The sequence below is a fragment of the Meleagris gallopavo genome, chromosome 5, assembly GCF_000146605.3.
Source record: "Meleagris gallopavo isolate NT-WF06-2002-E0010 breed Aviagen turkey brand Nicholas breeding stock chromosome 5, Turkey_5.1, whole genome shotgun sequence".
Classification (NCBI taxonomy): domain Eukaryota; kingdom Metazoa; phylum Chordata; class Aves; order Galliformes; family Phasianidae; genus Meleagris; species Meleagris gallopavo.
Window position 1 is genome coordinate 36667798 of NC_015015.2, and position 15080 is coordinate 36682877.

The 15080-nt window shown below is 38.1% G+C and overlaps 3 protein-coding genes across 4 annotated transcripts in view; 1 reads left to right on the top strand and 2 right to left on the bottom strand.

The window, feature by feature from the left end:
* SEC23A (Sec23 homolog A, COPII coat complex component) overlaps positions 1 to 277 on the bottom strand; it is a 25670-nt gene extending 25393 nt beyond the window's left edge. Inside the window, exon 1 of the mRNA XM_003206591.4 lies at positions 136 to 277. The gene's annotated coding sequence lies outside the window, so the exon portion shown is untranslated. The remainder of the gene's footprint in view (positions 1 to 135) is intronic.
* A 2004-nt stretch (positions 278 to 2281) lies between these two features.
* On the top strand, positions 2282 to 10027 carry GEMIN2 (gem nuclear organelle associated protein 2). Of its 2 annotated transcripts, none has more exons than XR_793718.3 (10): positions 2282 to 2454; positions 2869 to 2953; positions 4076 to 4165; positions 5882 to 5941; positions 6124 to 6234; positions 6840 to 6884; positions 7590 to 7658; positions 8865 to 8975; positions 9086 to 9251; positions 9578 to 10027. XR_793718.3 is itself a non-coding variant. In XM_010711704.3 (10 exons), the coding sequence occupies exons 1-10, from the start codon at positions 2333 to 2335 to the stop codon at positions 9615 to 9617; spliced, it is 792 nt and encodes a 263-aa protein (XP_010710006.1). In that variant the 5' UTR covers positions 2285 to 2332; the 3' UTR covers positions 9618 to 10027. The 2 variants fall into 2 exon arrangements, 1 of the variants encoding a protein (XP_010710006.1); XM_010711704.3 differs by having other exon boundaries at positions 2285 to 2454; positions 9193 to 9251.
* A 281-nt stretch (positions 10028 to 10308) lies between these two features.
* TRAPPC6B (trafficking protein particle complex 6B) lies at positions 10309 to 15074 on the bottom strand. Its single transcript, XM_010711753.3, has 6 exons — positions 15040 to 15074; positions 14887 to 14954; positions 13891 to 14008; positions 13189 to 13272; positions 12651 to 12744; positions 10309 to 12091 (listed from the first exon to the last, which is right to left on the bottom strand). The coding sequence occupies exons 2-6, from the start codon at positions 14919 to 14921 to the stop codon at positions 12060 to 12062; spliced, it is 363 nt and encodes a 120-aa protein (XP_010710055.2). The 5' UTR covers positions 14922 to 14954; positions 15040 to 15074; the 3' UTR covers positions 10309 to 12059.
* Positions 15075 to 15080: the final 6 nt, after the last annotated feature.

Sequence of the window (15080 nt, forward strand, 5' to 3'; positions counted from 1 at the left end):
GCGGGCTGAGCGCCGCCGCTCCACGCTTTACCCCGCTGCGGGCGGGCCTCGCCGTGACCGGGCTGACACACCCCTTAGCAGCAGGCAGCGATGTACCCGGCGTGAGACAGACCGTGCGGCCGCTCTCTGCCTTACCGTCCGCAGGGGCTCGTGTTTGCTTGTCCGCTTTTTGCCTTTCGACTTTGAGCTTTCTTCTAAAAAGCTCGATCTTCCTCCCAGCGGTGTTTGGGAAATGACGGGCTGCGGCCACTAGAGGGAGCTTCGCCTCCTCGTGTTTACGTGTTTTCTCAGGCTTCGTGGGGAAAATAATAGATTGATATCATATTTGTGGTGGCTTTCAGCTTGAGATAGTGTTGTATCACAGATTTAGAAATACTTTAACGTATAATGCATATTTATTTAATATCTTCAGAGAAATTTTTATGTAGCCCTGAATGTACAATTCAGGTTTTGTCTTTTTTTTTTTTTTTGGCTGTTTTTCTGGGTTCTATACCATTATTATCTTCAGTATTGTTTGCCAGCTTTCCTTAATCTACAAACATAAGCAAGTAAACAAAAGCACATCTTAAAGGGAGGACTTTAATCTTCACTGCCCTTGAATCCCACTGCCAGCTGGGGAAGTATTCAGCTGCAGAGAGTCAAGGACATAAAGCTTTCTCCGTAAAAAAATGAAATGAAAACCTTTTGGTGAACTTCAAACAGATGCACAGAAAGTAATTCAGTGTTGTATTTCCAGAAGTACTCAAATACTCTCCTAATGAGTTGTTAGCACAGTTAAATTTCATTACATAATGACAATCCAGTGTTCTAAGCTTCAAGAAAAATCTTGCAGATGCTACAAGGGTGCAAACCAAGAGAAGCAAAGAGAGGCAATAACACTAACACTGTACAGAAGACCAGGTGATAACACCGTATTTACATACTAAGAGAAAATGTGCCATTATCTTCCATTATTAGGTTGTAATACTATTTTTCTTAATAAAGAATTTTCAGTTGATGTCTCAGACTTTCTTAGGCAGGAGTGCATGCCCACAGGTAGCAGCTTACCTTTTCTTTGGAAAAGTACTCTTCTGCAATGGCTATGCAGTTGAGAAACAGGTATGATACTGTGTTCCAGATTCTTTTTCCTCTTCTTCCATTGAATTACATTGACCAGCTGTTGCACTGACATCATTGGTAAAATTTGTGACAACTTTGCTGGAAGACTACCTGCAATCATTTTTAAAAGTTATTTGGCTTAAACTGTATAAATCAAAAGTTCCAGAAAAACATGTCCCAGTAGAGAAAATACATTTTATTTCTGGAATCTCTTTCTGTTCATAGTTCTTGACTCCAGACAAATAGAAAAAAAAAACTTCTGAATATTACCAAAGTTTTATAAGATAACTTTTCACAGTTTTACTCACCAGCATTTTTGCTTTGTCTGTTGATCAGCCTTCCCAGAGGCATCACTGCAGCTTTGGGTTAGCAGGACTTATTTCAAGCAATGGCTGCAGCTGTCGCACTCAACCAGGATGTGAGATCCGGACTCCTTGTTACACGTAGGTGGATTTGGAAACACCTTAAAGCAAACAAAAGTCAGCAGAGAGGAGGAGTTAGGGCTGACGTTTGTTTGGAGCTGCTAAAATACAGTCTTATGGAAAAATAAAGAACAAACCCGAGAACAATTTAGAGTTACACTGTTCTGCCGTATGGGCTGCATTTAGCATACTGATTTAGCACGCTGTTCAGAACTACTAAGAAACAATAATATACAGGAGTTTGGTAAGAGACAATTTACACAATTTCAACAATTACAGCATCGTCCCTCTGCTTTTTATCTGAGAAGTAACCCAGCTCAGTGCTACTGCTGCTTTGATTTTGATTTGGGATCCAGTCCATTACTATTTAGATAAACCTATACAGAAACAAAATGAAATCTCAGCCAAACACTTCCAGTTCTACACCTGGATTTATAGCACTTTAGACAATTAATTTTCACCACAGATCTCTAGACGTGTCAAGGAAGGGATAAGCATTATTACTGCCCGTGCTCAGGAGGAATAGGCAGTGTTATCAACGAGTGAGTTGTGAAGAACCACTTGCAAAAGCTAAGGTACGTGAGAATGACGTAGGGCCTAAATGTGGTTATCAGGGCTCCCGTCCAGCTCAGGAATGGGGCTGTCGCTTTGGCCAGTTCCCCGGCATCACGGCCACCCCCACCGCCCGGCGAAACAGCCCACAGCCCTCGCAAGGGCCGTAACGCCCGGTCACGGCGCCGGCGGCGCTCCGCCTGCGCGAGGTCGCGTCTCTCGCGAGAGCAGGCGTGCTGGCCGCTGCGGCCGGCGGGGCGATGGAGTCGACTGTGGAGGAGCTGATGCCGCGGCTGCTGCCTGTTGGAGACTATGACCTACCCGACGACTTCGACCCCACCGTGCCGCCCCGGACGCCGCAAGAGTACCTGAGGCGCGTCCAGTGAGTGGCGGGCTGGGGGCTGGCGGCGGGCCGGTCGGGCTCCGTCGGGGCTGCGCGTTTCTCGCTGCGTTTGCCCGAGGGGCCCGTTATTCCCCGGCGAGCCCCGCGCCCCTGTGCTGGAGCTCTGTTCGAAGAGACGGCGGTCCGGTTTTGGGCTCCGTGTGGCCAGTAGCGTCCCAGGATGTCGCTTTGGGATGCGCAGCCTCACTTGTCAAGGCAACTTAGGAGCGTACGAGCTTCAAGGGCGCCGGTGCACTTGTATGAAGAGGGAATACTTGGTAATTCTGAAGTCAGACTTTCTGTAAGAATTGCCTGCAGAGTCAATTGTTTTTTGCTTAAGTGAAGATTTCCGCAGGTGCCGTATTCAGCCTATAACCGCCCATTGCAATACAGCAGTTTGATTTTGTTTTGTAGGATTGAAGCAGCGCGATGCCCAGATGTGGTCGTGGCACAAATAGACCCCAAGAAACTAAGAAAGAAGCAGACGGTAAACATTGCAGTAAGTTTGGGCTGCTTTATGCCTTTTGCTTTAAGAAACAAGCAGCAGGAAAGATGGGGGAGTCGTGAGCATAACTAAAACAGCAGTTTGCTGGATCTTAAAGCGCTTAATGAAATAAATGAAACTTCAGGGTTTGAAGAAATGCCCGTTGAATTTCTGGATAATAAGCAGTCTTTGTAGCTGATCAGTTTAAATCAGTCATACCCCTACTAACTGACACACAGCAGACTTTTTCTGCCTGAAGGAATCAAATGCTGAGCTAAATTTTACAAGTCTATCATAAAACGTACATAAGCTTTAGAAGAAAGCAATATCTGTATCTAGATTCAAAAATATATCTTGTATAAGTCAGTAAGAGCAGTAAGTATAGCTAACGTAAGATTAAATGCCAGCACCATTTCTTCACTTCCTGGTGGAACCTCTTATTGGGATTTCCACTTACAAGTGGATTTTTCTGTTGTCACATTGCTTTTTTTTTTTAATTTACTTCCAAATATTTCAAGTGCCCAATTTTGTCTTTCTTCCATGAAAACTGTATAATCTCCCTGTTAGATTGCTATGCTAAAGCTTCTAGTATTGACATGACCATGTACCTTGTGGCTGTTCTATTCATTTGTCTCACTTCTTCATAACAGCATTCTTAAACATTTGTAGAAAGATTTTTCTGTACTGTAATTCTTTCATGCTAATCTCTGAAGAGGTTATATCTACTTAATTGTCAGTTAATTTCCTAAAAGATTTTTTTTTTTTACTGTCTTCCCCAACTTACTATCTGAGCAAAAAGAACTCCTACTATTAACAGCACCTGTCGAAGCTAAGGAAAGAGCATTCTCCTTTATTAACAGGGAAGTTAAGGCAGAACAGGTGCTAAAAAGATGACCTTAAAAGGTTCTTCAACAGCACACGCTGCATATTGAATTTTCCTTCTTTGTGTACGTACACTATCAAGCAGGAGAAATTTTGTCTAGACCAACTGTTAAATTAGTTGTCAGGAAATTACCTTTTTTAAATTGACTACTTCTATTTTTATCTGCTGGTAGTTATTTACTAATTCTCTTGTTCTTTAAGGATTATTTTTATAAAGCTTTTTATACATTATAATTATTACCAGTATTTCCTTAGATTTCTGGATGTCAGCCTGCTCCAGAAGGATATTCTCCAACACTCAAGTGGCAGCAGCAGCAAGTGGCCAATTTCTCATCTGTTCGTCAGGTAGAAAATTCTTTGTGTGATGGGAAGTGGGGGGGTGTTTTAACTTGTACATCTGTGCTTTAGGGGGGACAAACATATCTTTTCTACCATAAAGTCATAACATTTTGATAAGATGTTGCTAGTTAACTATTTGAATTTCTTAAAAAAAAATAATAATAAAAAAAATACTGTGAGGCTTTTAAAACTTCTGAAATCTTCTTAAATCTCCTTCCTGAGAGTCATGTTAAATAAAAATAAAGCAAAAATATCTGGCAGTATTTACACTGAATGATACAGAGAATACTTGAGGAAGGACAAAAATCACTTTGATTTTACACAGTGACACTAAAACCAACAGTATTCTACATTGTTCTGTAGAGCTATAGAACAAGTGAATTCCTACCCACCATGAGATTCATATATGTAAAACACAGTCCATTTAGGGTCCTGTGGGTATTAGTGGGAGCCATTATTGTCAGAAATACTGATTTGCTAAAATAGATTTGTGCGGATGCAGTGTTAGCATAGACTTTCCTACCACACTTGTACCTTGCTTTTACAGAAAAGAAATGCAGAGCTGAACAGTGTCTCTCTGTGCACTATTCAAACAGGGTGCATATGAAGATATTTTACAGCTCCAGTACTGCTGAAGGCATGCTTATAATGTACTGGTATTGCATTGTAAAAATACCTGAATACACTGAAGTATAATCAATTGTACTGAAGCTGCTGTGGTATTGAGCTTAGTATGAGCTCATTTACTCTATTTTTTGGGGAAGATAAAGCAGCGAAGGTGGAGATAGTTAAGGGAAAAGAGCATCAAAAGTCACTTGTCAATACATTATGTATCAACTAGCGTTAATTGCAGCACTTTTTTTTTTTTTTTAGTGGTTAATTTTACTGTTAGAGTAAAAATTGAATGAGGGTGTATGGGAACTGCTGAATCATAGCCTGAACATCTGATTGACCACCTGAGGCAAGCAATGAGTCAGCCACGGGAGCACAGGTGAAGGCAATTCACCTGTGCTGCTGAAAGAGGTGGAGCCTGGCTCCACCTCTCCTAGACCTATTTAAGAGCTGACTGCCAGAGGGAAGGATCTCTTCTGGAGATCCCTCCTCTGGAGTTTTGCAGCAAGCTTAGGACGGGGTAAGCATTCTATCTATTCTCTTTTTGTTATTATAACCTGCTTAGCCAAACTCTCTTGTTTATTTCATAATTATAACATCTTTATATTCACTGATTATATAGAGGGAAAAATATTTCCATTACAAAAGCTTATACTTTCAATAGGAAATTGTCATGGAGACCAATTTGTCTTACGTGGCATTCCTGTCAAAAGAAATGTTTTAGGGAAGTAAGCCTGCTGTCTTTCACAATAGGCACTGTATAGAGATACAGAGCACTGTTGGAAACATGGTATTGGTCTTATGTTTGCTTTTTTGCCAAACCCAATTGTTTTTTTCTTGTTACAGCAAGCATAAAGAAGGATTTTAAGACTAGTAAAACTTACTATTTAAACTTAAAGCTTTATGCAGTAGACTTTAAAATTCCTTTGGCTTTAATATTATCTCCAAAAACCCACTATAAATAACAGTTATATTTATACTAAGAGGCTAGAGGAATATGTACTCAGGAATGTCTTTACTGATTTCAGAAGTTCCTTTTTTAAGAAGATAAGATTATGGCTAGGATCTAATAACTGTAAAGTTAAAACTGATTTGGCTTTAATTATTCAGAGCCTGAACAAGCACAGGAATCACTGGCGGTCGCAGGATTTGGACAGTAATGTTAACATGGTGAGTAGAATTCATAACAGTTATGTGTTTTTCCTAGTCATTAAATTTGTGGTTAATCTTGCTTTACAGTGTAATTCAACTGCTTGAATTACAGCAGTAATTCAACTATCATGTCTGTTTGTTTTTTTTTGTCTTCAAGATAGCCATATTTCAGTTTTTTCATTTATTTCTATTTATTTCAGCCCAAGTTAGAGGATGAAGAAGGTTGGAAGAAGTTCTGCCTGGGTGAAAGAGTATATGCAGAAATAGATGCAGAATCTGATAATGAAAATCTAGGAGTTGATTACATAAAGGTGAGTATAAAAGGACTAATCTTCAGCTGTTATTTTCACAAATAGCTGCCAGAAACAATGCTACTGTTTATTACCACGTTACGCTTAATATGAAGCAAGCTGTCTGGTGAGCTCAGTAAGACCCATTTCTCTTCTCTTTTAAGTTGAAACTGAGTGAAACAGAGAACAAGTCTATTAGTTCAGCCAAAAAATTGGGGAAGTTCCCTCATCTGCTCCTAGCTAGAACACACTAATTCACTGCTGGAACAGAATGGAGAATTTCACCCATAGTCTGGTTCAGTGTTTTGTGAAGGTGCTTCCTGTCCTTGTACATGCTGCTCTATAAAAATGCCCTTCACTGCAGCTTTTTTTAAAAAAAACACCCCTGTTTTACAAGTAAAAACAAAGGCAATGCTATTTGATACCAAATTTGGCTAGACCTTATCTTGAAGTTACTTGAATATTGTTTTGTTGTTTTTAATAGATGTCAAAGCTCGGAACAGAATTCAAAATAATTACAGTTTTCTCGTTGTATTACAGATGTTCTGATCAAATGTTAGTAAGTTCTAACTTAGAAAAAAAGGTGTTTGTGATGTTTCTGCGTTTTCCAACTTGACTTTTTCTAGGTTGGCTTTCCTCCTTTGCTAAGTATTGTAAGCAGAATGAATCAGGTAAGCCTACATCTTAAGCCTACGTCTTAGGACAGCATAGTGAAGTACCAGCAAAAGCTGGTACTTCCTGTGTTCCATCAGTTGCATAAGTCTTACCTATTTTTCTGTGCTAAGGTGATTGTTTATTCCAACTGCTATTCAATGTACACTTACAAGGAAAAAATGTTCTCACCTTTAACTACAAACAGTTATACCAGCAAACATTTACGGTAACTAAATGTTAGCATATTTTCTCCTCATAATTTCTTTATAGAACATTCTAATGTTTGAGTGCCTCTTTTAGGGGCTTACAGTAAGTTATCATTTTAAGTCTTTTAAGCGCAGTCCTTCAACTTGCATTGCAAGACTAACAAGAACAATGTTTACTACATTTCTCACTGGTCATTCTTATATAGAAATAGTCAGTATGATGTCTTTTTTTGTTATCTATCTGTAGCATCTTGTTAACACAGAAAGTTGCTTTATATAAAGCTCTTAGTTTTTTAAAAAGCTTTTTTTCCATGATATGCTTTAGCATGTACTTTACACTTACATGTAATCTCCACCTGAACTAAATGCCATATAGAAGTACAGTTGAGTGGAAACATGTCCATATTTAAAGACAAAAATCATGTTTGCTTTTCATGTATTGTAATCCTTTGGGTAGAGGGACAGCAAAACAAAACTTTGCAGATACTGCATTGTGTCTTTGTTTCTCTTTTGAAGGCCACAGTAACCAGTGTCTTAGAATACCTGATAAGCTGGTTTGGAGAGAGAAAATTTACTCCAGAACTGGTAATTTTTTTTCTAACTACTTGCATGTGAGCACATCAAATAAGGGGTACATTATGCCCTGTTTTCTGTGAAATTATTTTAGTTTGCAACTAGTTCTCTAGATACATGTACTGTATTCAGTTCTCAAAAATCACCTGAGTAGATGCTAGATTGGAACATACACAGAACTTTTTGAAAGGGTAATTACAAAACAACAGATAGAGATCTTTCAGGTACTGTTTAAACTCCTCCATTTCATTTGCTGTCCACAATAACTTAATCTGCGAGGTCGGAAGAGTGCTGGAGAGAGAAGAGAGCCAGAGTACAGAAGCTTTGAAGTCAGTGAGCTACAGGCTGTATTTGCCAACATATCTGTTTTAGTTTGGACATGCATGGTATTCTGCTAAAAGAGATACATTTAATCTTTTCATGTGCAGCACTGACTATCTGATCTATGTTAGTGTGGAAACAGATCCAATCTGGTATAAAATTGAGACTGATGGAGTACATTAGCATGAAGTTAGGCCACAGCTAGATTAACTAGCTATGTACCACAAAATAAATGAGTAATGAAAACTTACTTCCACAATACTAAATACAGCTTCTTGGTTTTTTTGAGTTGCTTAAAAGCCTTTTCTGTTCTGACCTTTTAGTGACCAATATGCTGCAGAGGATGTGCACACTGTTCAGTTAAATCCCATCATGAAAGATACTAGGCACTGGAATTAATAAGTTAGACTGGTAGCAAAAGTGATGTTTATAATATTACAATGTTCAGTAAGTAAAAAACAAAGGACGTGTTTTTGCAGTGGGGTAAATCCCAAGGCTGATGTAACAGCATTACTTCCACAAAGATCTGACTTAATATATTCATTATTTAGAATATTTTTCAATGGTTTATGAAGTTAAAAAATAATAATTATGTAATATTCTTTAGATATTGCTCGAATAGTGCTTCCCTTAGATTAGTAGAAGAAACTTTAAAAAAAAAAAGGCAGGAAATCGAGGAGCATGCTCACAAGAAGCTTATTTACAGGCATAAAATTCTATGCCTGTAAATTCTCTAATCTGGCCCATCAAATTTTTCCATTCTGGCAATGGCACTTAAATGAAATTTTGCTATGAGACCTGTGCTCAAGGCCTACTACATGTAACATGTTTTTCTTACATTCTTAAAATTTCAAAGAAGTGCCCATAATTAAAAACTCACTATTTCAATCCACACAGGGTAGATGGTTTTATGCTCTGTTAGCATGCCTTGAAAAACCTTTGTTACCTGAAGCTCACTCCCTTATTCGACAGCTGGCAAGGCGGTGCTCAGAAGTGAGAGTACTAGAGGTAAGATTTAATTTAACATTGTGCAAAGGACTGTTTCAACTTCATAAATTATCACGAAAATGACTTTTCAGCTCTTAAATTCTTGATAAGTTATTTTTTTACATTTGAAGTCTGCGGGAGAATGAGAGGAAGACTACAACATGTAACATGGCAGGTAACTTTTTTCTAGTGGATATGGTTAACAGAAAAACTGTTCTGGGATTTGTTTCTCTTTCAGGAGAACAAGAATGAAGAGCAAGTTTCAGCTCTGAACCTGTTAATCTGCTTAGTTAGCAGGTAATGCAAACTACAGATATAAAATAGCAGAGTATGTCCAGAATAAGTGTGATTATCCTTGTGCTGATATAGATTCCTTTAAAGTGAAAGTCAATCCAAGTAGTCTGGATATATGTAGCAGACATACTTAGTTACCAGGACTTAAGACAAACCTAAGGCTAAAACAAAGGAAACACATTGGTTTTCTCTGGTGAACCCCCTCAAACATGAAGCTATAAATATGATAGAAATACTAAATTAAACCTGGAAAGCAAATGGTCTAACAACTCAGAGCAAAGGAGTGTGTTGCATTAGTTTTCTTACTGTATTCCACTTCTCTCCCCTAGATACTTTGATCAACGTGATTTAGCTGATGAACCCTCCTAGACTTTTCTGAGAGAACCACTTTCTGTTGCCATAGTACAAACAGTGTACAGGTCTGAAGCGTGCAGTGTCTTTCTGTAAAGTACAATACGACTTCTTCAGAGCACCCTCAACATAATTCATTTGGGACAGCTGTGAATAACTTAAGCTGATCTTTAGCATGAAGGTATTACTCTCCAGTATCCTCATTATAAAATGGTCCATGAATTCTGTCATTATCTCTCAAGCAACTGTCTTAGTGTAATAGATTCTTCATTATAAATTTTTACCATCGGAGTAATCCTGCGGATGCTGCCATTAGGTAAAGACTTCCAAGTTTAAGGAGATGTCACAGATGACTGTTCCTTATCTAATACACAACCCTTGAGGTCTTTTTTTAATAAAACTAAAATGTCCTTTAAAGTGTTCTTAAACATTGTGGCTTTTCTCATTTTTCATAGTACTTAACAACTCCCTTACTTCAGAAGCCTACACAACTGGGATCCAGTGTTTTTTCAGGAAATAGTTCCTGAGCTTAAATACTGCTAAACAGTACAACCATAGCCAGTGAATTACTGAAACAATTATCTTACCAAAACATAAAAGGAGGTAGTGCATAGATTTCCTGAGTAATAATATTTGCTACTTTATAGTAAACAGTGGCAGAAACCAGGGGAAAAGGCACAGCTGTATTCAGTACTCTTTAACAGAAGCATTTATTAAATAAAAAGGGGAAATTTATTTTCTGTATAATATCTTGACAAATATGTTAGCTCACATATTTGATTGAACATATTGAACAGGGAGTGCTTTGCCAAGAATATTGGTGTCTGCTTTGTATGTAGGTGATTCTATTGGGTTTTAGTTATCTTCAGCAGTTGAAAATCCAGTTTAAAGGAACTCTGATTTCTGCTGGTAACAGCAGACTGATAGACAATATTGAATTTCACACTGTACAGGAAGCAGATGTCAATTCCTCACTATTTAAAAAAGACATATCATTAAGCATGAGTTAATGATTAAGCCCATAGTGTAACTTAGAATTATTAGCACTTCTTTATGTGGAACAGTAATTTTAACTGTCAAGTGAAAATGAAATAAACTACTCCAGTTTTAATTTTAGAGAAGGAAATTACAAAATGGCCTACCAAGTTGTGTGGGCGTCACTGAAGTGTCCATCTGTGAGGTGCAGTGCAAGTCAGTCCCTTTAATAACAGCATCTAAAAAACAGCATGAGTTGGCAACTGAAGCACCCACAAAATGCACTCAAGAAAAATAGTGATCAGCTAATTCTCTAACCTTACAATTTCAGAGAAGCTTGAATTGTGCAGGTGGACAACCACCACAACCTTCCTGTAACCTACCAGTGTAAGTGCTCAGTGTTTTGAGTCATACATCTGATCCCTACAGAGCTCCAAGCACCATGGTTACTTTTATCTACTCTAGGAGATAAAAGTTGTCCATGCACTTGGACAACAAACATTTATTCCAACACAAGATGGTTAAAACAGACAAAAATGTTGTTCTAGTGCATTATTTTTTACATCTAGCCAGTTATTTGCTGGTCTCAAAGTAGAAACTGAGTTGCAATCACAGGACGTTCTCACATTTCTGAAAGTGTAAGACTTGACCCTGCCAATAGAAAAGTCTTGCAGTAAAACTTGTTACAAGTTTAAACGAGATGTTTTTCATGCTTACCAAAAGCAAGATACATATTGTTACACAAATGTTGTTACAGGTAGTATCCAGCAACCCCCAATCTCCTCTAGGGTCTTGCTGATGTCTATATAGCTTCTTGCTGACCTAATCATCTTGCTGCACACACTCATTACAGAACTGAGTTTAGCTAGCAATTAAACAAAAAAAAAACTAACACTGAATTTATGCATAATAAACTAAAGCAAATTGCCTTTGCTGGTTGTAGATGTCCTTAGCTGTACAATTCTTCTGATGCAAAAACAAACAACCATTAATTTTAGAGGCATAGGATATACCTTTATTTTTGTAGAAATAAGTTATCTTTATCCGCTCATATCATTTCTATATTCCACTGAATGCTGTTAATTAAGACTGCTGATTTATGCAATAATTGTTTCCTCAGAATAATGGAAAGTTGCTGCCTCATTTCTTAGGTGACACAAAACACATTTGTTTATTATACCAACTGAGTCTTCATTGTGACTTTACTCTGTTCTTAAAATCTGCCTATTGTTTGATTTAGTACTATAAATCTTTTGTTGGAAACTTTTGAGAGGACAGTTTTACCATGACAGACATTAATACCTTGGTACGGAATTAATTTCATACCAAGATACAAGAACAGCATTATTTTAACAAATATTTATTATATACCTTGGAATTGTGCTGCACAGTGCTATAATTTACACGCTACATACAAAGCCAAACCAAAATACCAAAACCATAGACAGAGGATTTTTAAGGTAGATACCCGGATTTGAACATGCTCTACATTTTCTGTATCATCACCTGGAATTTACCTGCAAAGAGAATGCAAAGTCAGGTCAAAGCATCAACTTCAGATTTATTACTCCAAGTAGTTACTTTCTTTTTAAGACATTTTTTTGTTAAGACATTGAAACATTCCTTAGAAATCGTATGGTTTAATTGTGAGAATCTAGCCACGATTTAAATTTAGCATTTAAATCTAACTCCAATGGAACACATTCACCTTTTTTTTAGTTGATCGTTGGCCCACATTACAGCAGTTTTCTTGTTCAAAGCTCATGGAAATATTTAGCTCCATCTTAATCAGCTTATGTAGTTACAATGGCCTTCACTTACTACCTTTTTTACTGACTTCTATAAACAAAGAGCACATAAATAGCCATTTTTATCTTCAATTACTGCAGTGGAGTTCTGGATGTACACCCTTTTGCATCTGATGCCTCCAAATGGAAATACAAGTTTTTAATGTAGCTTTCCACTTTAATGTCATGGAGGTTCACTGTCAGTATTTTATAACAGTAAAGCACAGTGAAGTTGGTGACTAAAGTTATCAAATGAGCTAATAGAGGAGTATCCTTGAGAAGTACTTACATGCAGGCATTGATGAAACTTCAGCTGTTACAATACTCTTTATTCCCAAATTCGATAGGCCCCCTCTGATTAGTCCACAGGTAAATGCTAAATACTAAACATAAAGTTACATTTTAAAGAAGTTTCAAGGGTGAAGCCTGTTGCAAAATACTGAAGAACTGAAGACTTATCACTTTGACAATGTAAAACTATGGAGGTTTTGTTATTGTTCATCAGTGTACTGTGACAGTGGCAGAAGTTTCTTCCTGAACTGCACACAAAATACATCAGCTCAATGATTTTCCACTTGCAGTCAGTACAGCTCCCACCATCAAGTAGCTGAAGTGTAACAACATTTCAAAAATCACTATGACTGTTTCTTGAAACACAGACCAAATAAACTGTTCTCAAACAAGGTGCATTTCTGAAAATCAGTTTTTGGAGACTAAATTTTAGCTTCCCTTTTGGTGGGTTTGTGTCCATTCAACTACAAAATTTCAAGTTATTATTAATAGACCAAGATGATTCCAATCAAATTCATAGATCCCAAGAAGGGTACCTTTGGTGCATGTTCTAAATACTGCTTTCCTGCAGACATTTGTGTCAAGAGTCGAAATTTGTTGTCTTGAAGAACATAAATACCCTGTTTAAAAAAAAAAAAAAGCTTTTAATTGAGTTTCTAATGAAATGTAATCAGAATTCTACCAAGCAACATCATCAACAAGCAAACTTTAGGAAGTTTTTCAGCTGTTTCGTATAGAATTATGTTCAGTAGGGTGCAACTAAGTGTCTTGACTGCTGAAAACTGTAAATCTTTTTCCAAATAAAAAATGACTTCAAGACAAACATTCTATTTAAATAAATTTTAAGGCAGCAATGTAATTTCTCACACTAGTTTTCTACTAAAATACATTGAGATTCATGAAAAAGTTCCTGTGTGAGTCTTAATAAACTGTAAGCATTACTGTCCTGTCAGTTTGTAATTCCACAACACTGCGTATGAAATTGAAAACATTTAGTCTTTTCAAAGAGGGTGGCAAGAAATACATCATAAGCAGTTACTAAATTCTATTCTCAAAATCTGCGCCAACACGGACTTCTAAAAACTGCTTTTTTTAAAAAAAACAAAAACTAAGAACATTCTTTCTGGGTTTCTTCCCAGGTAATATATCCTAAATGAAGACAAACAAAAAAATCCACATATAACACAAAATAGTGTTACTGATTTTCTAACTTAAATTGTATTCTAGAGCATTAGTACCTGATGATTAGTCCTTAGGTTGTCTATTTGTTTTTTGAATACAGTTGTCCAAAAATCTTTGCAAATGAACTTCATAATATCTAATTCATCCTTGAACCTGGCTGTATCTTTTGTAAACCTAAAAGACAAGTGAGAAATATGTCAATAACAAATGTATATGCAACAACTTGACTAATTAAGCTGAAAAATACAAAATAATACCAAAAAAATGGTACTGTACAACATGACTTTTGAGAACGTTACAGAGATCAATGTTCCAGCTATCATGCTAGCAACACTCAGCTTTCACCATGTATATAAGTTGAGTAACATAGTTTTATCTTAATATTTGCAGCACTATGGTAAGAATAAATGAGTTTCAACTATACGATCATCAAAGACAGCTGAAGTACATAAAGATATCTTAACATAGAGCTCTCATATATAGTACTGTTTGGAAGGGCTCCTTCGAATATTGAAAATATCAACCAAAAAAAAAGCCAAACACGTAGGAACAAACACACCAAACTTCACTTCTGAAAAGTGCCTTCCTTCTTCACAGTTCTCCCCTGTATTCTCCCTGATGGTCTTTGAGTCCCTTTGATCAACTCTTGTCTCAGGTAACAGCGATTCAGGATGAGAGGTGATGGCTTTAAGTTATGCCAGGGGAGGTTCAGGCTGGATATTAGGAAAAACAACTAACCTACATAGTGGTAGTGCATTGGAATGGGCTGTCCAGGGAGGTGGGAGAATCAGCATCCCTGGAAGTGTTCAAGAACCGTGTGGATGTGGCACAGAGGGGCATGGTTACTGGGCTGATGGTTGGACTGGATGCTCTTCATGGTCCTTTCCAACTTTAGTGATTCTATGATAACGTGACATTGGGAGCTCGGGATTCTCCACACAACCCGAGACTGCGCAGCGAGGCACCGGGAGACGGAAGATCCAAGGGCTGAGAGGCCCTTAGGAAGGGGAAATCTCGCGGTAGCCAATTGCAGAACTACCCTTCACACCCACCTCTCGATCAGCCCCTGCCCGACGCGGAAGCCCATGCTCTCCAGCTTGGTGGTGCAGCGGCCGTTCTCCTGCAAGACACAAGGGCAGCCGCCGCCTCAGCCTCTGGCCCGGCCGCCACCGGACGGCCTCGGGGGCGACACCGGCCCCACTCACCCCTTCGCCCTGCTCGGCGGCTCGGTACAGCCCCGCCACCA